The sequence below is a fragment of the Microcebus murinus genome, chromosome 2 (assembly GCF_040939455.1).
Source record: "Microcebus murinus isolate Inina chromosome 2, M.murinus_Inina_mat1.0, whole genome shotgun sequence".
In the NCBI taxonomy this organism is placed as follows: Eukaryota; Metazoa; Chordata; class Mammalia; order Primates; family Cheirogaleidae; genus Microcebus; species Microcebus murinus.
The window spans coordinates 43,528,866-43,555,061 of record NC_134105.1 but is presented as its reverse complement, the minus strand read 5'-3'; the positions used below and the strand labels follow the sequence as shown (position 1 = coordinate 43,555,061).

The 26,196-nt window shown below is 35.2% G+C and overlaps 2 protein-coding genes across 3 annotated transcripts in view; one reads left to right on the top strand and one right to left on the bottom strand.

Moving 5' to 3' along the window:
* The window catches only part of FYB2 (FYN binding protein 2), a 122,098-nt gene that overhangs the window by 85,336 nt on the left and 10,566 nt on the right, over window positions 1-26,196 (top strand). The window contains exons 16-20 of one of the 2 annotated variants that reach the window (XM_012785117.3): window positions 3,880-3,969; window positions 6,412-6,505; window positions 13,061-13,217; window positions 13,329-13,362; window positions 13,701-16,574. In XM_012785117.3, coding sequence (XP_012640571.2) covers window positions 3,880-3,969; window positions 6,412-6,505; window positions 13,061-13,217; window positions 13,329-13,362; window positions 13,701-13,722 — 397 coding nt within the window. In that variant the 3' untranslated portion in view covers window positions 13,723-16,574. Of the gene's footprint in view, window positions 1-3,879; window positions 3,970-6,411; window positions 6,506-13,060; window positions 13,218-13,328; window positions 13,363-13,700; window positions 16,575-26,196 lie in introns of those variants that run through there. The other variant, XM_075998647.1, reaches the window with a different exon arrangement.
* The window catches only part of PRKAA2 (protein kinase AMP-activated catalytic subunit alpha 2), a 67,682-nt gene continuing 59,917 nt past the window's right edge, over window positions 18,432-26,196 (bottom strand). Inside the window, exon 9 of the mRNA XM_012785121.3 lies at window positions 18,432-26,124. Coding sequence (XP_012640575.1) covers window positions 25,886-26,124 — 239 coding nt within the window. The 3' untranslated portion in view covers window positions 18,432-25,885. The remainder of the gene's footprint in view (window positions 26,125-26,196) is intronic.

Below are 26,196 nucleotides of genomic sequence, written 5' to 3'. Positions count from 1 at the left end.
GAGTCCTTTCTCTCTCTCATTTGTGTGTCTGCTCTATCAGTGAGTTTTAAACTTTCATGTGTTTTCATGGTGGTAGACAGACTTGTATATTGGTAATGAATTCCCTCAGCTTTTGCCTATCTGGGAAGGACTTTATTTCTTCTCTATTTTTGAAGGATAGCTTTTCTGGGTATAACATTCTTGGCTGAAAGTTATTTTATCCCTTTTCAGCACTTTGAATGTATCATCTATTATCTCCTGGCCTGTGAGGTTTCTGCTGAGAAATGTGCTGTTAGTCTGCTTTTCTCTTGCTGTTTTTAAAATTCTCTTTGTCTCTGAGTTTTTGACAAGTTGACAGTGGTGTGCCTTTGGGAAATCCTTTTTGGGTTGAAGCTATTTGGGGATATTTGAACTTCCCATATCTGGATATCTACATCTCTTGCAAGACTTGGGAATTTTTCAGTTATTATTTCATTAAATAGCTGTTATATGCCTTTGCCCATCTCTTTTCCTTCTGGAACATCAAATTAAACTATTTGGCCACTTTGTGGTGTCCCATATGTCATGTAGGCTCTCCTTGTTCTTTTTTACTATTTTTTTGTTGTTGTTTTTGTCTGATTAGGTTATTTCAAAAGACCTATCTTCAAGTTCAGAAATTCTGCTTGGTCTAGTCTGTTGAAGCTCACAATTGTATTCATTTTTTTCATTCACTGAATTCTTTACTTCTAGGATTTCTTTTTGGTTCTTTTTTCTGATATCTCTGTTGAATTTCTCATTCAGATAATAAATTGTTTCCTGATTTATTTGTATTGTTTACATGTGTTCTCTTGTATCTCACTGATCTTTAATATCATTACTTTGAATTCATTTTCAGGTATTTTGTATTAATGTTTCATATTAATAGATTCTTTTTCCACTGGAATCTGTTGCTGGAGAATGATTGTGTTCCTTTGGAGGTGTCATGTTTCTTTGCTTTTCATGTTTGTGTCTTTACATTGATATCTGTGCATCTGGTAAAACAGTTGCTTCTTCCAATTATTTGGACTGAATTTCATAGAAAGTTTGGCCTATAAATGCATCTATAGTGTTGATTGGGCAAGACACTTTAGCTTTGATTCTTGGTGTAGGCAGCAGTATAGTCTCTGTATGATTTCTTTTGCTATAATCAGCATCAGTAGCATCTATGAGTTTATCAGTGGCTTAGGCTGTGGTTTTTAGTAGAGGTTGTGGTAAAGTTTTGCTGGGGACAAGAACACCAGGCATGTCAGTCCTTAGTGATGGTGGCAGTGGGCTAATAATGCCTGTCCTTTGCCCCCCCCCCCAGGTGAGCCGATCTTTGGGCCTTTAGGTGGTTTGCTTGGATATCAGCAATGGCAGCAGTGAGCCAGGAGGGTGGGCAGGTCCTGAGGCTCCTGAGCAGTATGCACAGTATCAGCAACAGCATAGTAGTGGTAGGCCAACCTTTGGGCCTTCAGGTGGTACAAACAGGTGCCAATGGTGGTGGTGGTGAGCCAGGCAGGCTGTCCCCAGGCCCTCACATGGTATATTCAGGTAGGTGCCTGCAGTGGTGGTGGTGACAGACTGGACAGCCCCATTGGACAGCCCCATTCTCAAGCTGCTGGGAGGACTGTGCAAACACACCAGTGAAGTTAGGCAGAATGGGTTAATCCATAGGCCCCCAGTGACATGTGCAGGTACCATCAGACTGGGCAGACCTGTCCCATCCTCAGGCCCCCAGGAGAAAAGCATGGATACTAGCAGTGGTAGGAAGAGTAGGTTGATGTCCCAAATATATGTGGGCACTGGCAGAGGTGTACTAGGTGGGATAGGCTATGGTGGGCAGGCAGGTCAATCCTCAGGTCCCCAGATGGTGTGTTTGTGTGCCAGGCAGCAGGTGGGCTGGCCCTGTTGTCAGAAATCTTGGTGGTGTGTGTATGTGCACTTGTGTGTCTGCTAGTGGCAACAGGCAGGGCGGGTCTGATCTGTTTTCTTGACTTTCTCGTATATCTACACTGGGATGAGAACTCCCAGAGGTGAAGGACTGTGGCTTTCAGATCTGTATCATGTGGCCTAAGACCAAAATATGGTTTGTTAAATTCGTTAACAATGAAGGACTTCCTATAAAAATGTGCAAAATAATGTAGAAGCTCAAAATAGGTAGCCACTTGCTGTCATGTAGGGGATTAAAAAATCTCTGTGCCAAGGTAAAACAGAAAGGATAGGTAACATTTTGACAAACAGAAATGGGAGAAAGAGGAGAGAAAGGGGAGAGGGAGGGAGAGGGAGGACAACTGTGTAAATGGAACACATGTGTTTGGGAAGTTTTTTTGGACCATAAGGCATATGACCAGTAAAGAGGTTATTATAAGCAGAAAATGTAATCTGGCATGAGATAGAGGAGGGATATAAAATTAGATTAAGGAATAAATTCTTCTTCTTTGTTTTGTCTTTTTAATTTTGGGTTTTGTTTTGTTTTAAGATGAAGTCTCACTATGTTGCCCAGGTTGGAGTACAGTGGCTATTCATAGTGTGATCATAGCACAATGTAGCCTCAAACTCCTGGCCTGAAGTGATCCTCCTGCCTCAGCCTCCTTAGTAGCTGGTACTATAGCCCTATGCCACTATGGCCTATTGAATTCTTTTTCTTAGTAAATTATAAAAATCAAAAGAAAACATGAAACATATGTAAGTTATAAAGCATGGTTAAACAAATTACCTTGTGCCCATCACTCAACTTAAGAACTAGAACATAACCAAATTCCTTGGCCTCTTTCTCTTGTGCACATCCCCTAGTCTTCCCCCAGTGTAACCACTTTCTTAAATTTTGTATTTTTCATTTCCTTGTTTAAAACAAAAAGTGTTATCAGATACAGAAGGTAAAAATATTATTTCATTTGGGATTTGAGCATTATAAAAATGGTCTCCTATATATAGAATGCTGAAATTTCTTTTTTACACTTAAAATTTGTCCTTTTTTGCCATTGTAATTCATTCATTTTTACTCTTCAATAATATTCCATTGTATGTATATACCACAATTCATTTATCCATTTTCTTGTTAGTATCGGGGTAGTTCCTAATTCTTTGTACTTACGAAAATACTGCCACAGATATCCTTATTCATGTCTCCTGTGAAAATGTGAAAGATTTTTTTATGGCAGATAGAAGGGGAGAAAAATACAAATTATATAGGGAATGCAAATTCATAAGAAAATGCCAACTTGTTCTCCAAAGTGGGCATATTACTCTGAACATTCATTTTCTTCTCTGCGATCATCCATTTACTGCTTTGTAAAACTTTATGACTGACTACTTTAAAGGAATGTTACAATACTACTGGTGAAAACCAAATGAATTACATATGTAAAGTGCCTAGCATAAGCCCTAACACACAAGTGCTCAAAAAATATTCTTTTTGTAATAAATACCCTCCCCTGTCCCTGCATTCTCTTCTGCCTGGACCCACTAAGCCAACAGTCTTATCTCACAGTGAAATTTAGTATAATCATTCACATTTTAGAGGCAAAGAAACTGAGGCTCAGAAAGAAGATTAAGTGTGATTATAAACAGGTTGATTGCTTGCTTCTGGTTTCAAATGTGGATCACCACAGATCAGGGCTCAGAAAAGTGCAGCCTGTGGGCCAAATATGGCCTGCCACTTGTTTCTGTAAAAGAAGTTGTAACAGTAGTAGAGTTGTATAGTAACCATGGAGATGATATAGCCTGCAAAGCCAAAAATATTTACTATATGGCCTTGCCATAGATGATCGGAATATATTTCTAGATGACTTTTTAATTTTTTTGTAAAACAAAGTGTTGATAACCATAAAGTGTTGATCATTCTGTAAGTGCTTAATAATTCAGTTTTAATTTAGTTGTTCAAAATATTTTTCTCCTCAGAGATGAAGATAAGCTGAAAACTTGGAAGCCCAAGTTTTTGATACCAAAGGGAAAAAGAGAAAGAAAAAAAGATGTTGAAGAATCAGGAAGGTAGGAATACAGGTGCACTTACATTATGGTTTATCTGCTGTGATTTATACCTCTTACTAGCTTTGAAATCTTAGACAAGTCATTAAATTGGATTCTCAGGTTTCTCATCTACAAAATGAGAATAACAATACCTACATCATAATACAGTTCAAAGGATTAAGAGACAAAGAATATAAAAATATTAAGTAACATACACATGTATATTCATCATCATCCTCCCTACTTTTGGTGGATGAGAAGTGAGGGAAGATTTCAACTCAGCCCTTATAAACAATGAAAAACAAAACAATGAAAAACTTCCAGTCTTCTTTAGGCTATGAAAACTTCCCCCCTATATGATAGAACTTAAATAAAACACCATTAGAACTTAAAGGTAGCTCTGAGAAAACAGATACTAGATATCATATACTAAGACTAACTTCCCTAAAATACAATATCATCCTAGTTATGACTACAGTTAATATTAGGATTTTTAAAAAGAATGTTTTATTGACCCAAGAGCTAACCTACACTTATGAGATTCAAGTTCCTAGTTGGCTGTGGAGGGAGGTGATGTTTTTTACTGACTCAAATGGTTACTTAGTGCTCCATGCTCCAGTCTTCCCAATTGCTAGGGCAGAGGGCAGGAGCTGGGGTACTGTCTTTAACAACTTGGAGAAATCCTCATCTAAATAGTCACTGAGGTGTGAATTTGTGTAGTCTGTCTTCTCTGGGAAACCGGTTTAGAAAAGTCTTACTGAATTACCCCCAAAGAAACCAGACAATAGTCTGTAACAAATCTAAACTCAGAGGATGGCCCCTCCCTTAAGTTTATTTTCTTTGGGTTTACAATTGATGTAATTTACTTTTCCCAAGTTGAAACAATGTATTCACAGACTATAAAAGCAACTTTATACCATAAACTTTATACCTTTAATACATTCATGTAACGTAACAAAATGGAATTCCAAGAGGGGAAATATCAGTAAAATTTTTGACCTCTCTTCCCAAAAAGCTTTTTAGTATGTTGATGACTAAAAGTCTTTTTAGGGAACAATCTTCTAGTGCTTTTTACGTTTGACAATAAACTTATATGGTAGTATACTTCTATTCTCAACTGAATAAATTTGAGCATGTGATCACAATACTATCATTATTCCTGTAGATTGACATATGAATTTCTATGTGCTCCTTGATCCTCTTTAAATGGTTTCTACTGTAACTTATTCTACCAATAAGTAAGAAATGCTTTTTATATTGGTTCAACCCTTTTATTATGCCTTTATTAATCAAAGATGATGACAAGTTTTAAGAGACGTTGGGGAAAAGTATCCCAGTTATAAAGACATGAGAAGGACAGCCCACTTTCTAAGATGACCCATGTAAACACTATATGTGAAGAAAAAGGGCGGCTGATAAAGCTGGAAGGCACTCTGGACTAGGGGCAGATTGTTAAATGCTAATGAATTTAGACTTTATCCTGTAGGCAGAGAGACATGGAAAGGTTTTAAGCAAGAGTGTGATGGGATCAATTAAATTTTAGAAAAAAGACTCTGGAGGCAGATACGCAGATGGATTCAAAAAATAAGAGGCAACAGGAAGATGGTATTTCTGGCAAGAAGTGGTGTGGTAATGGTTTGAAACATGGCAGTGGCTGTAATCTTGGAAAGAACAAAACAGATGTAGGAGACACTTTGAAATAAAACTGACAGGAGTTGGTTGACGTTTTTCCTTCTGTCAACATACATTAAGCTGCTAAAACAGAACCAAATCTCACACAAAGAGCAGGAGGGAGGAGTAAGAGTACACGTAATGAGCTTCTGCTTTAAGGTTATTCACTTTTACGTGCTGAAATTCTTGGATATGTTTGGTAGCATCTTGCTTTATTTTCTTAACTCTATCTACCTCCCAAATCATTCAGCAAACAACACAGTTCTTTGAGCCAGGTAGCTTTGTGATTTCCCCAATTAGGTTTAAAAACTTGGAAAACGACAAAATGTCAGCCCCTTATACAGTATTATTGGTTTCCATTAAATAATCTGAAAGTGAGTGGGAAGATGTACAAATTTCCTCAAGTTTCTTTCTTTAAAAAACAAGTTATATAATAATAACTATCTTCTAAGCCTAATTCAGACAAGTTTCTTGTTTACTTGAAGTTGTTTAACCAATTTGATTTTATTCCAATTTATCTTACTGTCAAAAATATTTTTTAATTGTGGAGAAAAGCAATTTGTATTACCCTGTTCAGTTGTTTTGACAATCTGCTCTAGTGGAGATATGTTTGTATGTATGTACATACATATGTGTGAATACATACACATACAGATGTGTGACTACATAACTATATAAAATTATACATGCAAAAAATTATACCTGAATTTATTCTGAAATGAAATGACTCTGTAGACTTGGAAACTTTAGAGTTTTATTACAGTACATTTAATCCTGCATATTTCTTGCCAGTTCATCTTCTAGAAATTTCTTCAGAACCAAGAAGCAAAACTTAGAAAAGAATAGAATGGAAAGGGAAGAAAAACTTTTTAGAGAAAGATTCAAGGTATGTTCTCTTCTGAAGATAAAAATTAGCAGTATTAACAGCTAGTAATTTCTACTTTTAAAGATTCTGTAAGTGTGCTATGCTGCTGCTTCTCTGAGATAAAGACGTTATCTTTGACTAAAAACCTAATATTTTGACTTTTTTCTTTATGCATTTCTGTATTGTCATAGCTTTGTATATGCTATTCCCTCTGCCTAGAAAAACCCCTAAATTGTTCTTTAGGCCCTGTTCATGTTACTCAATCTTCCCTGCTCCTCTAGGTAAAGTTACTCCCTCAGCACATTTTATGTATCTATTATACACATATCTTTTATAACACTGATCAGTGTATTATTTTTGTGCATGTGTGTGCCTCCCTCCTAAACTAAATTCTTGAATTCCTTTAGAAGGAGAAACGTTATCTCATTCGAGTTTGCTCCCCAGGTTCCTACATAAAACTGGACACATGAGTATTCTAGTGTATGGTGAATGACTGACTGACTAAATAAACAAATGAATAGTAACTGAATGAATGAATCAAAGCAGCAGTATCTGAAGCTCCATGACTTCTTATTCCGTCATAAGAGTCCATGGAACATTTTTCCATTCTAAAGTTCAAACAATCCTCCCTAATTTCATATATTGTCAAAGTAAGGATTCATTAATTTAAAAAATATATTGAACACCTTCCATGTGCTAGACACTCATTTGAGAGAAACAAAGTATGCACCCCGCTCATAAAATCTAAGTTACTACTCTGCCTAAAAATCTTTCAAAAATTCCCCATTACCAAATGGTTAAAGTTTAGGCTTCTTAACAAGGCATACAAAGCTCTTTTGTTACAACTTTTGCCTATCTTTCTGGTTTTATCTCCTGCTACTCTTTGCCTTGCACTTTCTGCTCTGTCAACAAATTGCTTATTGTTCTGTCTCTTGAATGAACCCTCATCTCCAAACCTGCCTTGCTATTTCATTCCTCTAGGCATTTACTTGGTCTGATCCAACTATGTGGTACATTCTTCCTATTAATAGTTTCCTCCATCTGACTAGCTCTTGTTCCTTTATCAAGCCCCGGTAGAGGTACCTCCTTCTCCAGGAAGACTTGCCCAAACCTCCTTGATTAAAAAAATTACTCTTATTCAGCTATATACATGAACAATCTATAGCTTATTATAAAACAATATTATTGCAGTTACATGTTCATCATATTAAATTATGAGCTATTAGAAGACCAGGGTTATCTTATTGATCTATCTTCATATCTACGTGCAGAGTAGAAGACTACCTAACATTTTGTAAACATCCATAAAATATTTTTGAAATAAAGTAGGAATATATACAAATCCCTCAAAATCGCTGATAATTCCTGCTTGAGCCCAAGTTCACTGGGGTTACTATATCTAGAAATTGTGATATGAAATTATTGCAACTGTGCTGTTATTCTAATTAGTTAAAAAAATAACAGTGTGACCGGGCACGGTGGCTCATGCCTGTAATCCTAGCACTCTGGGAGGCCAAGGCGGGCGGATTGTTCAAGGTCAGGAGTTCGAAACCAACCTGAGCAAGAGCAAGACCCCGTCTCTACTATAAATAGAAAGAAATTAATTGGCCAACTAACATATATATAGAAAAAAATCAGCCGGGCATGGTGGCACATGCCTGTAGTCCCAGCTACTCGGGAGGCTGAGGCAGCAGGATTGCTTGAGCCCAGGAGTTTGAGGTTGCTGTGAGCTAGGCCATGGCACTCACTCTAGCCTGGGCAACAAAGTGAGACTCTGTCTCAAAAAAATAAAAAAATAACAGTGTAGCCATTGCTTATTGAAAAGACCCCCTACATTCTTGCCTAATGGTATTTTTGACTGTCTCATAATGGACAAAAAGTTCATTTCCTATGTATGTGTGTGATTCCATTCTTCCTCATTACCTGTCCTGGGTTGATATGTCATTAGAAAAACTATGGCATTTCAGCAATTTTTCTCCAGCTCAAATAATATTAGGTATCTCATTTGTGCAAGGCATTGAGGATAAAAAGATGAATAAAACTGTCTTCCATTTTCATTTTATCAGATTATTATTAAATGTTATATACAAAGTTCAATTAGGGTAGTAAATTATACATGGCAGTCATGAAAGTATTCATTTGAAGTGGTTAAGAAAAAGAAGAGTATTTTAAGAAGAGAAAACAGGATGAGCAAAGTTATGGAAATATGAAAAGTACATGTTGTATTCAAGGATTATTGTGTGGTTGAATGTAACTTCACTAGAGGGGACAGAGATGGAAGGATGAGGAATAACAGTATGCAAAGGACCCTGAATATCAAGCTAAGAAATGTGGATCTTATCTATCCTGAAAGCAATGAAGAGTTTTTAGAACTTTATATGCTGAATTTGTTTATCAATTTCAGTAATGACCCAGCAAAATCTTCAGGGTTGTTTTGGTTTTTTGGGGTTTTTTTTCAGATATAAGGTCATATTGTCAGCAAAGAGAGATAGTTTGACCTCGTCTGCCCCCATTTGGATGCCCTTGATTTCCTTCTCCAGTCTGACTGCTCTGGCTAGGACTTCCAGCACTATGCTGAATAGAAACAGTGACAGAGCAAACTTGTCTGGTTCCAGTTCTAAGCAGAAATGCTTCCAATCTTTCCCTGCTCAGTATGATATTGACTGTGGGTTTGTCTTATATGGCTTATTATCATTTTTAGATAAGTCCCATCTATGCCTATTTTCTTAAGTGTTTTTATCATAAAAGGGTGCTGAATTTTGTCAAATGTTTTTTCTAAGTCTGTTGAGAGGATCAAATAGGCTTTGTTTTTGCTTCTATTTATATGGTGAATTACATTTATGGGTTTTGTATGTGGAACCATCCCTGCATCTCTGGGATGAAGCCTACTTGGTTGTAATCGATTATTTTTCAATGAGCACCTAAATTTGGTTTGCTAGGATTTGGTTGGGAGTTTTTGCATCATTGGTTTGTAGTTTTATTTTTGTTGTTGTTGCATCTTTTCCTGGTGTTGGTATCAGGGTGATGTTGGCCTCATAAAACGTGTTCAGGAGGATTCCTTCCTTCTTGATGCTATGGAATAATTTCTGCAGGATATGCACCAGTTCTTCTTTGTTGGTCTGGTAAAATTCGGGTATGAAACCATTTGGTCCAGGGCTTTTCTTTTTAGGAAGGTTTTTTATTGCTGCTGTAATTTCAGCACTTGACATTGGTCTGTTCAGGAATTCTATTTCTTCCTGATTGAGCCTAGGGAGGCTGTGTGTTTCTAAAAATTTGTCCATTTCCTCCACATTTTCAAGTTTATGTTCATAGAGGTTCTTATAGTATTCATAGGGATATTTTTTATTTCCGTGGCATCAGTTTTAATTTTTCCTTTTTCATTCCTGATGGAGCTTATTAGAGCCCTTTCTTTTCTGCTTCTCCTTAATCTAGAAAGAGGCATGTCAATTTTGTTTTCAAAGAACCAACTTTCTGTTTTATTTAATCTTCTGTATATATTTTTTTGTTATCAATTTCATTTAGTTCTGCTCTGATCTTTGTTATTTATTTTCTTCTGCTGGGTTTGGGGTTGGTTTGCTTGTCCTTTGCCAGTTGAGATAATTCATTAGATTATTTATTTGTGATCTTTCTGTCTTTTGGATGTAGGCATTTATGGATATAAATTTTCCTCTCAGGACTGCTTTAGCTGTGTCCCACAATTTAATAACTTATCCTTTATCTTTTAGTTCAGAGAATCTTGATTTCCATTTGGATTTCCTAAACGCAATAGTCATTCAGCAGAAGGTTGTTTAGTTTCCATGACTTTGTGTAGAGATGAGAGCTTCTGTTAGAGTTGATTTCTGATTTTATTCCAATGTGGTCTGAGAAGATGCATGGTATAAGTTCTATTCCTTTAAATTATTTCAGACACGCTTTGTGGCCTAGGGTACGGTCGATCTTAGAAAATGTCCCATGAGCTGATGAGAAAAACATACATTCAGTGGATTTGGATAGAATGTTATGCAAATGTCAGTCAGGCCCATTTGTTCTAGAGTTCTGTTTGTGTCCATTGTTTCTTTTCTGTTTGGAGGATCTGTCCTGTTCTGTCAGAGGGGTGTTGAAGTCTTGGCTATTATATTGCAGTTTAGATCAAGTAGTCATACTGAGAACCAAATGAAAGACTCAATACCCTTCACAATAGCAACAAAGAAAATAAAGTACCTAGGAATATATTTAAGGAGGTAAAAGACCTCTACAGGGAGAACTATGAAACACTGAGGAAGGAAATAGCAGAGGATGTAAACAGGTGGAAAACCATGCCATACTCATGGGTCAGGAGAAGCAACATTGTTAAAATGTCTGCTCTACCCAAAGTGATCTACATAATCAATGCAATCCCTACTAAAATACCAACATCATTTTTCACAGATCTAGAAAAAATAATTCTACACTTCGCATGGAACCAGAGAAGAACCCATATAGCAAAAGCAATCTTAAGCAAAAAGAACAAATTCGGGGGCATCAGTTTACCAGACTTCAAGTTATACTATAAGGCTATAGTAACTAAAACAGCATGGGATTGGCACAAGAACAGAGACATAGACCAATGGAACAAGAACCCAGATATAAAACCATCCTCATACAGCCATCTCATGTTTGACAAAGCAGACAAAAACATACATTGGTGAAAAGAATCCTTATTCAAAAAATGGTGCTGGGAAAACTGGATAGCCACATGTAGGAGACTGAAACAGAATCGGCACCTTTCACATAAATCAACTGATGGTGGATAACACACTTAAACCTAAGGCATGAAACTATAAGAATTTTAGAAGACAATGTAGGAAAAACTCTTACAGACATTGGCCTAGGCAAAGAATTTGTGAAAAAGACCCTAAAGGCAATCACAGCAACAACAAAAACAAACAAATGGGACCTGATCTAATTAAAAAGCTTCCTCACAGCCAAGGAAACTATCATGAGAGCAAACAGACAACCTACAGAATGGAAGAAAATAGTCACATGTTACACATCCGATAAAGAGCTGATAACTAGAATCTATATGGAACTCAGGAAAAAATCACCAAGAAAAAAATCAAACAGCCCTATCAACAAGTGGGCAAAGGACATGAACAGAAACTTTTCAAAAGAAGACAGACTAAAGGCCAGCAAACCTATGAAAAAAATGCTCAACATATCTAATTATCAGGGAGATGCAAATCAAAACCACAATGAGATATCACTTCTATCCAGTGACAACGGCCTTTATTAAAAAGTCCCAAAACAATAAATGTTGGTGTGGATGTGGTGAGACAGGAATACTCATACACTGCTGGTGGGACTGTAAACTAGTACAACCTCTGTGGAAGGTAATATGGAGACACATTAAAAAGATACAAGTAGAACTTACCATAAGACATTGTATAAAAAAGACATCTGCACTAAAATGTTCAAAGCAGCACAATCCAGAATTACAAAGATGTGGAAACAACCCAAGTGCCCATTAATACATGAGTGGATTAAGGAAATATGCTATATGTAAACCATGGAGTTCTACTCAGCCACAAAAAACAATGGTGATATAGCATTTCTTGTATTACCCTGGATAGAGCTGCAACCCATTCTACTAAGTGCAATATCACAAGAATGGAAAAACAAGCACCTCATATACTCACCATCAAATTGGTATTAACTGATCATACTTAAGTGCACATACAGTAATAATATTCATCGGGTATCAGCAGATATGAGGGGATGGGTATATACACACCTTATGGGTGTAGTGTGCATCGACTGGGGGATGGACATGCTTGAAGCTCTGACTCAGTTGGGCCAAAGGCAATATATCTAACCTAAACATTTGTACCCCCATAATATGCTGAAATTAAATAAATATAAACAAAAAAAGAAGGTGGTAATGTACCTATAGATGTACAGGCCACCGAGTTTATCATGGGTTTATGAGAAAAAGCTTACGAGGTCAGAAATGAATTTCTCATTAGATTTTTCAAAAATGCCTGCTTGCAACCACAAAAGGAGAATAGGAATTGCCCCTATATACCCAATCCCCACTACTTTAAATACCTGTGCTACAGTTATATATAAAAATATATATGCTCACCCAGAGAGGAAGGGTGGAAAGACAGTGGCATCTAGAAATGGTAGGTAAATATTATTATAAACTCTAAGGTACTATAGACAAAGAGGGTTTAAGTTTTCCTTTGCTGGATTTGGAGGTAACTTTATTACTGGAATAGGAAACATATCATCCAGAGTACTGATTTGATATCCATGTTACAGCCTTTTTGTCTACCAGGACTCATTCTAGTACAATTAGATATTGGTTGTAAAAACACTTTGAAAATCCATAGCAAACAAAGGTAAGATTATAGCATTTTACTATTATTTTCTTAAATGACTTTCCTTTTACCATAACTTTCCCATTCTTTGCTCTTCCCTTAAGTATTATTTAAGTAGTCTAATCTAGTATCTTGAGTTTATTTTGAGATTACTATATTATATCCTCCATTGATTCTATTATATAATGAAAAATAGCAACTATGCAAAAATGATCTGATTAGTAATTTCTCATTTCAGTATGACAAAGAGATTACTGTCATCAACACAGCAGTGGTATGTTCCAATAGTTCAAGAAATGGAATATTTGATTTGCCAATAATCCCTGGAGAAGAACTGGAAGTCATTGATACCACTGAACAAAATCTAGTGATATGTCGTAATTCTAAAGGCAAATGTAAGTTTATTGGCTTATTGCCCATAAAATTCCTATCACTGTTTTTTAAAGAATCTTAAAGCATTCTCTCTGTAACTTTCAAATTAGTAACAGTGATTTTTGTTTCTATAGATGGATATGTGCTCATTGAAAATCTACATTTCAAGTAAGTATTAGTTCTTTTATACTTCTAATCATGAGTTCTAAATACTTAATACATTGTTGTATGCATTAGGCCCAAGGGAAGAGTAGTAAATTTACTGAAAATCAGGAAAAGTTTTAAAAATTAAATATACAGTACCCTGTTCCATAAGGAGTACATTGAAAGGGACATATTATTGTGTCTCCTGAATATGTTATCAAACTTCTCCACAGAACATTATAAATATTTTAAAGGAACATAAAAATATTGAACTAGATGAGAAATTCCCTAGAAATCTCCAACTCATTATTCCTGCCTACATTTCAAAATGTTTGTATATGTATATTTTTCTTTTTTCTCAGGCCCCAAAGTTGGTCACCTTAGGAGGATCAAGATCAAATGGTATGGGCTGCACAAGCGAGAATTAGTCCAAAATCTTAGTTCACATGTCAAAATGAGATGGTGGAATCTGTGGAAACTTTCATTCAGAACTTAGAAGAGAAAAATAAAAACAAATTCTCAACATTAGATGTTGGTTTTACTCCTAAGGTTATCTTTCAATGTCTATTTCAGCATCTGTCTCACTGCCAGTTTAAGAGAATGTGAAACAGTGTGTGTTAGCATTTGAGCACTTGCTTAATGAGCCATATCCAAAGTTAGAAATCATGCCTTATGGCACCTAGTCAGTTGTGCAGATGGTTAGTTTGTTTCTAATATTAGTACATGAGAGTTTACAATTTCTAGATGTTGTCCATTAAAATTTGGTATAATTCTGAACAGTAAATAGTGTAACCAGTTGTAACCAAGGTCTTTTAAATACTCAAATTTAAGGTACAGTCTTAAAATATTTTTTTAAAAGCTGAGTCAAAAAGTGTCCTTTTGCTTTATCACAAAAATAAAATCACAAGTATTCTGTTTAATATTGGTTTCTTTTGGAAATAGTTTACTGAAAAATCATTTATTCCTAAATTCACCCAACATCATTGTAGGTGCTTAAATGTATTTAACAAAATAATATATACACTGTATCACTGTAAAACATCCTGTTGCCCAAATTAAGGAAAATTGCCATTTTGTCTATGCTCACATACCTATTCAAATAGAATACATATGAAAGTAAATAAAAGTTTAAATGCTGAGCTTGGTATGCCCTGCATGTCAATGAAGTAAATAAATTCTACATATGCATTCAACTGTTATAATTTCTTAAGTGGCTTTTTTCAGCATGGGGATGCTGGCCTTCAAGAGTGTGACAGAATTTGTTTCCAGGGCCTCATCCTTTATACTTGGAAACTATTTTTTAAGCTTCTAAGTTCTTTGAAATGGCATTTACCAATAAAGGCCCAGCTTATTCTAAAAGACAGAAATCTGAAGAATTCATTAGAGTTCACAGGTTAGAGAAGGAAATAGGTAAAGAGATTATTACATATGACATAATTAAAATAAGATATGAATGGAATTGGCTAGAGGATTAAGAGTTTTTACAGAGAAAGTGACACTGAAGTTTGGTCTTAAAATATATTTGCTAGACAAGGCACAGAGATGGACTATGAAGAAATTCTAAGTAAATGGAGTGTAGGGTGGGAAATGGCAAGAGCCGTTTGCAAAGGGGTAAGTTGAGGCTAGAATGTGACACAGTTCGCTGAGTTCACTTGTACTCTTTCCTCTAGAGGATAAAGAGCCACTGAAGGGTTAAGCAGAAAGGAAATCCCAGATATTTAGGGGGGAAAAGAGCAATCACAGCAATATGGATAATAGAGGAGAGACTAATTGCTTTTATGAAATTCTAGGCAAAGGGGCATTAGACCTTAAGTTAAGACAGCAGTAACAGAAATATATAGCACAGGAGTCCCATTGAGGTATTACAGAGGTAAAGAAAACAGAATGTCTTGGTGACTGATTAGATGTGAGAGAGAAGGAGAATTAGGAAATGGTTCTGAGACTTCCTTTTGGCGAGATGAGATTAAGACTGCTACTGAAGATTGGGAATATGCTTGGACTAGAGACCAAACTCTGCTTAGACCCCATGAATTAAACTTACCCCCTAGTCAGAGGCAATTACAGCCTTCTTCTGCTCTCTAGGACAAAGCCTGTTACATTGTGGAAGATGGGGATAAGTATGCCCTGTGGGAAAGGAGGTAAGAGTATACAGCTATGTTGAGCAGAAACTTTCCATGCGATAATCCTGTCCAAAAAATCATAAACCATATGTCACTCTTGCCATTTCACCAAACCACGAGGTATTTTAAATCTTGGCATATGACAGTGGGACTAAATTTGGACTGAGATAGGTTTGTCCCATGTACTCTCTACCTCATTGTAGGACTTCTTGTTCTAACTCAATGACTCAGCTCTTTGTGACTCAATTTCCTCATTAGTAAAACAGGGCCAGTAACGTTCATTTTGTCTACTTCACAGGATTATTGGCATGCTGTAATGTAATAATAAAAATGTTTTATAATTCTTAATACATAACACTGTATATATGGTATTATTTTTGTACCTGGCCATTACTGAACTTGGAAGATACTGAAAACAAAAATACATTTTTGGCTGGGCGCAGTGGTTCATGACTGTAATCCTAGCACTTGGGAGGCAGTGACAGGAGGATCGCTTGAGGCCAGGAGTTCAAGACCAGCCTAAGCAACATAGCCAGACCTCATCTCTACAAAAAATAGATTATCCTGGGCATGGTGGTGCATGCCTTTAGTCCCACCTACTCCAGAGGCTGAGGCAGGAGAATCACTTGAGGCCAGGTACCTAAAGTTGCAGTGAGCTATGACAATACCCCACTGTATGCTAGCCCAAGCAACAGAGGGAGACCCTGTTACAAAGCAGAAACAAAACGAAACACAAAAATAAATAAATTTCCATTAAAAATACTCGAATCTTAAGACTTGAAAGAAGGCTAGAATGTGATAAATTTATCTTACGCAGAAAAATGTTCAGTGCTAGGCTGGGCACAATGGCTCATGCCTGTAATCCTAGCCACTGGGAGGCTAAGGTAGGAGGATTTCTTGAGGTCAGAAGTTCAAGACCAGCCTTAGCAAGGACAAGACCCTGTCTCTACCAAAAATATAAAAAATTAGCCAGACATGGTGGTATACGCCTGTAGTCCCAGCTACTCTGGAGTCTGAGGCAGGAGATTGCTTGAGCCCAGGAGTTTGAGGTTGCTGTGAGCTAGGCTGATGTCTTGGGACTGTCCAAAAAAAGAAAAACAACGAAGTTTCAGTGTTAAAAACCTATCAATTTTTTTTTTTTTTTTTTTTTTGAGACAGAGTCTCACTTTGTTGCTCAGGCTAGAGTGAGTGCCGTGGCGTCAGCCTAGCTCACAGCAACCTCAATCTCCTGGGCTCAAGCGATCCTTTAGCCTCCCGAGTAGCTGGGACTACAGGCATGTGCCACCATGCCCGGCTAATTTTTTGTATATATGTATTTTTTTAGTTGGTCAATTAGTTTCTTTCTATTTTTAGTAGAGACGGGGTTTCGCTCAGGCTGGTTTTGAACTCCTGACCTTGAGCAATCCACCCTCCTTGGCCTTCCAGAGTGCTAGGATTATAGGCATGAGCCACCGTGCCCGGCCTTCAAATGTTTTTAAAGTATAAACTATTTGGTCAACATAAACTAGTACCTAATTACTATTTATTGATATTGTATGCTTTTAGAAAAAAATGTTTTAATCCATTCTATCCATACTTAATGTGGTTATGTTTCTATTTCACTAATTTCAGCCATATTTACTCCATTATTTAAATTAAAGCATTCCAACTAAATTTCTCACATTATTGATCTGCAAGGTTTTTAAATATAAACACCATAACTAAGACTACAATGATGTCCCAAACAGATGTGATCTGTCTCTTAGACACTCTAATCTAGGATAAAGCTTCAATAGAAAGACTGAGTTTCTATTTTACTTTGAATTTTGTATAAAAAGATAGCAAAGATAATACCATCTTATAAGATAAACACCAGCATGCAAAGGTACTTGATCCAAACAGAGGCTAATACTGGCCCACTCAGAAATTCATTTACATGTACATCTGGCTTCCAGCAACCTTAATACACACCAGCAAAACTTTCCCTTCCCCCTCCTGAACCTCTGTCATACCTGTGGTTTTCCAAGATGACACAGCATGCTTCTTGACCAGGCCTTCTCTGGAAAATCTTCAGAACTTTAAAAAAGCATATTCTAAGAGGCAGAAATGAGAAAAAATGAATATATAATGATAAAACTCTAAGAAGTGGCTGCCTCTGGGTGGGGTATGGGCAATGTTTTTCTCAGCTTCAAATTTCCTATGATAAGCATCCATTACCTGTGCAATTTAGGAAATAAAGGAAAAATATTTTTACTAATAAAAACAAATCCATTCTTCTCTTTAGAGAAATAAAATTGAAATTTTTTACCTTTATATCCTGACTTTGATATGTTCACATTTTTCTTTCTTTTTAATGAGGGTTACAGTACAACGTTTTTCAAATAATACATTATCCAGGCATGCCCAACTTACTCATAAGGGCCCTTAAAATTGGAAGGTGAAGGCAGAGAGTCAGTCACCCAGTCACACAGATGTGGTGGAAGAGAAGGAGGAGAGATCAGAAGCCTGAGCCCCTTGTTGCTGGCTTTGAAGATGGAGGGAAGCCTTGGGCCAGGAGATGCCATTGGCCTCAAGATGGCCTTCAGAAGGAAGGAATCCATGGTCAACAGCAATAAAGGAAATAGGGTCCTTAGTTCTATAATGGCATGAAACTAAATCCTGCCAACAATTAGAATGAGGCTGGAAGCAGAGCCCTATCAATGCGTTGGTTTTCAACCTGAGTAACTTGAAGCAGAGAAACCACTTAAGCCCACTGGATTTCTGACTCACAGAACAGTAAGATAATAAATTTCTGTTAAGTTTATAGTAATCTGTTTTTGCAACAATAGAAAACTAATACAATAGCTAAAGTTAAAAACTAATGTACAAGATAACAAAAACGAACAAAAGATGGTATAAAATCTCCAATGAGTAATCTTTTCCTATAAAAACTTTCTCTTTATTAGGTGGCATGCAGAATTTTAGCTTAATGACAGAACAGAAACAAAAAAACAATTTTCAAATTAACCAGAAACTTTAATGTGATTTTTATGGGAAAAAAAGCTTACAAGCAATCAGATAGGCTGCTTTTCTCTTTTGTGTTTGTTGCCTTGAAGTTTCATACAGTGCAAACATTAATTAGGGAGATAATCAGAGAGAACCTGTAACTATGAACTGCCATGTGATTCAAGAAGACATTTTTTCCATATAGTTACTGGAAGACAAATCCTTCCTACTGATCATTTAACATTCACAAAAAATATATAACAAACAAAACTGAAATTTGAATCTATGGTTATTAAAACACAAAAGCACTGGAAGTCATTTTTTTTCCTGAAATCAGTTATAAAAAGTGGTCCCAATTTCAACAGTTTAAAAAAATTTAAATGGATATCTAATAAAATACTCCAAGGGGCTAATGTGTATCAACCTAAGGGCTGCTTTTTTTTTTTTCTTTTCAAAGACGGGCTAAGAAAGAATGAATGTGGGCTGCTCTTGAAAAAAACTGAATAATCAATATCTGATTAATCTTACATTATCTTATGATTGTCATGGACATAACCTGATAATGGCTGTCAACTTTCAGTTTTATTTGTTGCACTCAAAGTCCACGATCTAATATTTAAGCATACATAATAACACAAACATTCTTCCTAAAACAATATCAAGATACTATCCTTAGAGTTCACAGTACTATAAAAACTTTACATTAAACATTCAAAACATTGTACAACCATAGATGTTTGTGAATAGTCTTACAAGAAAGCTGTATTTTGATACATTAAGGCAGCTTCAGCCAACATTTTAAGAAGTTCTGAATAAGAATATTCAAAACAAGCTTGATATTTAAATTTTTAATGTTTTCAAGAAATTTAAAATATCACTTAAAACAAGAACACCATAACCTGTGAAACTGTGTTCTTAAACATTTTTACTACTATGTTCTTACCACATAAAACTTACGTAAAAATCAAGATACTCATCAGTATCAAAGATACCTATTTAAAAAAAGGAAGGGGTTTACATTAAATGTGGGGATATAAACCCTGGTTTTAAACAAGGGCCTTCTAACAGTTTCTCACACACGTCTGTGAGGTAGGTTATTATCCACATTTTGTAAATGAGAAAATTAAATGAGTTTGTGCAACTTGCTGCTGTTCAGATTCCAAGTTAGATTTTGTTCTTATCTCTGCATTATTTCTTTCCTTTACAAACTTTTTAAAGGGTTAAAAGATAAAGATTGCTATTCATTGCATTCATTTTAAAAGCACGAGAAGGCAGCCAAATGTTTACCAAGGTGACTTAAAAAAATGAAACAACATGAAAGAAGAAATAGAAAAATATATTTAGTGAACAACTTATGACAGTGATAGTGTGAGGCTTGGCCAAAGGAACTTAAAAATAAACAGAAGGAAATAAGGCAATCATTTGTGGAGGGAAGATCTAAGGAAAAATGAAAGGGATTACAAAAAATAAACAAGTTTTTACTACTACTGTTCCTATAATTTGAGAGAAGGCACAATTTAGTGTGTTTTTTTGTATTGTTGGTTTTTTTTTTTTTTTTATTTTTTCAACAGTGGATCTATTTCTTTTTTCCATTTTTGGAAAATGTTATTTGTCCAGAAAAATGGGCATTTTTGGTAACAAAACTTACTCAAGAGGGAGTAAGTTTTAATTAAGGGAGTAAGTTTTAATTATGAAAAATGCATGCTTAAATTAGCAGAAAAAATTAACCGTGCAATTTTCCTTGGCTAGAATGTTTGTTCCTCCTTGAAATGTTAAATCAACAAAGTAGCAAACTTTAAATTTAAAAAAAGTCATACTATGTGAACCTTGTCAGAATTCTACATATAGTCAATAAAGTTTTCATGCTAGGATACTTTATAAATACTTAACTCGTTTTCCTGGAAAGAGTGCTCTACTCTAGGATTTCCTTAATTACATTTTAAACATAATTGAAATTTACCTACCCTGCTTGTCCAAATAATCATGAGCTACTTCCATAAAGTCTAAATTACTTTAGATATAAACCATAGTTACCAAAAGTCACATATACAGTCACGGTTGTGAAACTGGCATTGCTATGAAAGGATAGCAGTAAACATTAACACCGGCTCACAAAATTAATATAGGCCCACAGTCTGGTAATTCTTCTAGACCCAGCCTGATTCTTATCAGGCTATGGCTGAAGAAATTTAATTAAAACTCAATCCAGTCTAGACTGTAGGTCCTGTTCTTCATGCTACTATTGTTCAGTGGCATCAAATGCATCATAATTATATGTGGGAAAAGCTAGTAAGGATGCCAGTAACTTGTTTAAGTAAGGTTTATGTAATTCTTAAAGCTCACCAAACATAAGTTACATTTCAAAGTTTTATATGGTCTGGGGGAATGTCAAGCAAATAACAGGTGGCTTGTAAATAGAAATATACTCTATGAAAATAGTGTTATATCATCTCATATGCATACAGGTTGAAAAACTATCAATCTTTCTATGAAATTTAGGTAGGCCTAATTCATATAACAGTCAAAAATTAAAATAATTTAGATAGGGACTGGGGTTAGTATTCCTTTTTTAAAAAAAGACTGTGCCGTAAGAATCCCATAAATAAAATTACAGGAAGAATCATGTCCTAAAGTTTCTTCAGTGTTTTTTAAACACCCTCATTAACTTAGAAGTACTTATAAAAATGAATATGCTAATCATAAATCAGATAAATATCTAGTTTGTACAATCAACTGGTTCAAATAGTTAAACTAAGAAATACTTAGTTAAGACTGCTTTATGTCACTCTAAGTCTTGAAAGCAATACATCTGTTTAGTTTTGTTACCAACTACTCACGTTTCATTAATTCAGGAAAGGTAGCATGCTATAAAGAGCATTTGATCACCGCTGAATACTTGTATGGCATTTATGAAAAGCTTTCTGGTCCGGCTTCCTCATCTGGAAAATGGTAAAAGTACTTTTCCTGATTACCTCACAAGGTTTTTGTATTAATAAGTTAACAGATACAGAGGGTCTCTGGATGTAACAGTCACTATAAAAACGTCTAGAACATTTCCATTATTCCAAATTAGTAATGTTTTGCTTTATGCCAAATGGATATAATGTCTCAACATGTTTAGTTTTCTGGATGATTTCTATCATTTGTATTACTCTAGTAGCTGTATTTAGAAAAATATTCAAGTTTATGCCTTTGAAATGCCTCACCAAATCAAAAATAGAACATTCACACTAGTATAAAAACTCTTAATATATAAAAAATGCACTCTAACACAAATCATAAGAAAAGGCAGAAAAAACAGAACTTTAAAGCTCAAAGTTACCATAGAGGTCTTGTAATCTCTCTCTCCCATTTTATGGGTTACAAAAATGAGACCTAACATAGAATGTGACTTACCAACAGATTGCACATATCCCTCATCCAGAGTTTTTAATAGAGTCTCTGATATTAAAATAAATTACATTCCTTATTTTAAAAGCCACAGGGTAACAGGACTACCAAGTAAAGAAATGCCAGATTGAAAAGGTTTGGGTCTTTAAAAACAAACAGAAACAGATAAAACTGTGAATATGTCTAGCGTTTAGATATTGCTAATATCTAAATATCTATAACCATTAACGGCATATAAATTATTAACCAGTGAATAGAAACAATGTGGTATCTGTGGTAGGTTATGTTCCAGGCTTCTAAATTTTATAAATGAAAAGTGTAGTGCGTACATTAACTCAGTATACTGCACATTAATAGATGCTATGTAAAAATCCAAATAGTCAAAAAATCTGTAATAGATTATTTACTAAATTATGTCTCATTTAATACTAAAAATCAATCTGTATTCCCTGAGTACAAACTGGCTAGGGAATAAGAGAAAGCAAGCACAGAATTATGTAACTGTTCTGGAAAACCTACTATTTGCAGAAAATGGAAAATTGTTTGTGCTACATATAGCCAATTCCCTGACACAGAAATACAATTATTTCTGATTAATTTAGGCTCCTGGATTCTCTTTATATTGATAGATGGCTAGTATCAAGAAATGTAAACGCTTGAGATTATAAAAATGTCTCTTAAAAGGTTTGTTGATCAAAACAAAAACCTAACTTGTAAATGGTTTGCCTACTTCCCTCCCTAAATATTCAATTTAAGAAGGTATCTGGTCCTACATTAAAAGATAACAGGGATTAGATCTAAATGTGGTATCCTACACAAAAATATTTAGAAAATGTTCACTTCCTACACATTTTGAAAGTGTCAGTGATACTGACTTACTACCTATAGAGCTATAAGCATAAGTCACTTAGTCTCTTAATCTTTTTTTTTTCAAGTAATCACATTTAAGATTTTTCAGTCACTCGACACAAAAAAAGAATAAATGTTGCACCCAAACAATACACAACCTGATTACCACAACCTGATTATAAAACAAATTGCAGACATAAAAAATTCTGTTTAGTCCAGCATTCATTCAAGATGAACATGTCTGCAAGTTCAAATGAAATGATTCTGAATTTGAATCAGATTCTTCCCAACCAAGGGAAAAAGGAGGTACTACCTTAATTTCATTCTTAACTACCCTAATTATGGCAACCAGGTACATAATTTCCCTAATAGTTTCCAAATTTTCTTTTTCTCATCAGATGTTTAAAAATGATTAATTAATTTGGGCAAAGCAGAGCTAAAGAAAGTTACATGGTTGTCCTTTTTCATGGAAGGACTTATCAGTCTTTAATGCTCAGATCCACCATCATTCTTAAGGGATAGAGTAGCATGTAAACATTTTCAAACTTTCTCCATGGATTCTTTTTTTTTTTTTTTTCCTGCAGAGCATATCACAGGATATACTTCAGGAAATGCTATTCTGGAACCATATGGAGTCCGTGATATAGCTAAGGCCTTACCTATAACCTAATAGAAAATTTCTAAAATCTCAACTGGGACAACTGTTCTTAGCCCAGATCTACCTACCACAACCATAGATTATAAGACTAAAGTGTGGGAATATTGTGTAAGCAACTGATTCTTTCACTCTCTGTGCCCACAGGCAGCAAACAGCCTGCCATGACAATGTTCTAGCCCCTATGATACTGGACTGAGTTCTCCTGTAATTGTCTCTCTACAAACTAATTTACTATACCCACTAGATTCATGGAATAGCTATGTTTGAAAACCCTACACATGAAAGCACCAAATCTGTGACTGTTGTTTTCCCCAAATTAAACATGTAACTATCAAATGTGGATGTTCATAAATAATGGCAAGAGTGAGAAAATAGTGAATAAATTAACTCAAAAAACATGATAATCATTGATATAAAGTAATTATGATAACAAGTTTCTAATATCTGATTTATTAGACTAGCAAAGCTAAAATGCCACTAGATTCCTCGGCTGTTTCTCTGCCTTTAAAATTGGTATGGATTTTGTCACTAGGGATAAGGGATCTTATTAGTTCCTTATTTCTAAGATCATTCCATTCACAATCAGGAAAATATTAATAGGTATCCCTGTTTTTCCCAAAAGAGGTATGTACACATTTGGAGAAGCCAAAACTACGTAGTATCTATCTATAACACATATCAGACTAACACAGGACTGCTTATCCCTATACAAATAATCATTAAAAGTATTACCCTTTGGTGCCACGAGATGGCAGTCTTTCAAAGATTAAACCTTAAACTATCTCAAACTGCAACCCCACCCTCTTTCCCAAATGGATGAACAAAGATTCCTTTCATTTTGATATTAAGAAGACTTACAAGTTATTTAAACACCATTTTTAAAAGGTCTACGAAACAACATGATATGACACAATGCAAATTCCTGACTCAAAAACTATTTAAAGATAGACATGCTTGTCTTCCATAAACATAGGAGAAACCTGGTCTAACAGTCTCATTTGCTTCTTGGTAGAAAATACATTATTTTTGGCAAACAGAAATCTGTCAAGGTAATGTCATTTTTGTTTTCAAGAGCTTAATATTTTCTAGGGTAAGTCTGGTGAATGAGATTATCAATTACAGCATAAACATAACAAATGAATAAATACAAATTAGATAAATTACACATAATTTAAAAATTAAATACTTTTACTAAAACAAAATATAATCAATGAGCTACTATCTACCCTGCTATATATAATTTGTGTGTTTTTTTAATCTTAAAAAAAAAAACCTTCACAAAGCAAAACAAAAACACGGTTTGGTTTTCAATTAAAAGTACTGGTATGTGAATACATATATGTATATATGTAAACAACACATATGTTTATTCAAGAGAGAATTTTAAAAAATGTTTAAGGCTTTACTGCCCTACCAGGTTCAACAGTGAAGGTCACAGCCTATCAAGCTTTGGAAGTACATAAAAGCCCTTTGGGCCAGAACAGTGTTTTTTCAAACTGAATGGCTAGCAACCCAGAAAGGGAACCAGAAAAAACTCAAAAACTAAGTCAATCAGCCACTGAGGATCAAATAATGAAAAAGACTATAGTGCTTAGGGAAGGTAGTGGAAGGTGATGGCTTCAAATGAAGAATTAGCATTGTAAAATACAACATGATCCTAACAACCTAACACACAAAATAAAAGAACAAAGATAGAGGATAATCTCTTTTATGGGATTGTTGATATTTTGCTTTGTTTATTTTATTCTTGGTGAAGTATAAAAATAAATAGAATCAAAAAGAATCTGAGAAAGGGAGGTTTTGAAGGTATATTTTAAAATGACAGAAGTCTATGGAAAAGATGAAAATTGTTGCAATTCCAGATGTTCCAAAATTAAGTTGAACCTTAAAGGCTCTTAAGATAAATATATTATTCAAGAAAATATCAAGATACAATCCAGAATCAGTTACAGTTTTTAAAGGAACCTGGAAATTATGGTTACCTGTTATAGGACCACAGCCTTTCTGTTGAACACTAGGCAGTATTTGTAAAGAACTGTTAGAAGAACTTGGCTTCTGAAATTTTGGGGGCAAGCTTTTAAGATTTGAGCATTTAAATAATATCTTATTGATGATTTTTTTTACTTTCTAATCTTCCTGTGCAAGAAAACAGGGACATAGCAGCTTAAGGCCTACTGAAATTTAGGAAGTAAACTGGATTTACCTAAACAGTAAAGCAAGGAGGTGTTGCCAAGCCACCCTTACATTGAGATGGTTTGTCAGTGAGGTGTATTAATCATTTGCAGTGAACTTACAATTGTAATTAACAATCTGCATCCATGTTCACCTATTAAAGATATTGCCTATGTGCATTTATCATAGGCACAATAGAATTGCAGATTTCTACAAGCAAATGCCAGACTTTTTTGTTTTCAGTAATTTCACCGTCATTGTGTGTCTCCTGGAGATACTCACATCTCTCAATTAGTATTGCAGAGTATGTTGTCCAGAAGTAAGATAATAATTTAAAGAATATATCTCATTTTCACAGTGCAATAACAGAAAGATAGCAACTAGGGACAGATCATCAACGGGCTAAAGTAGTGATCAAACTTGCACACATTTCAAAAAAATCCATGGTGTGACTGCCCAGGCGAGGTGAAACTGAAGATGATATGCTTCCAGTCAAAGAGCCAGTCAGAGAGCTAGAAAGTGAATGGCTCTCCACAGTTGCAGAATCAAAACTTGATCTTGGTCTGTGTAAGCCAGCAGCTGAACAAGAACGCTGAGGTGTTGAGGAACCAGACCTCTGCTCCACTACCTCATCTGAAATGGACCAAAGAAGAGCAATTTATATGAAAAGTATATTTGCCCAAGCCCTTCCTATGAAGTTATGCT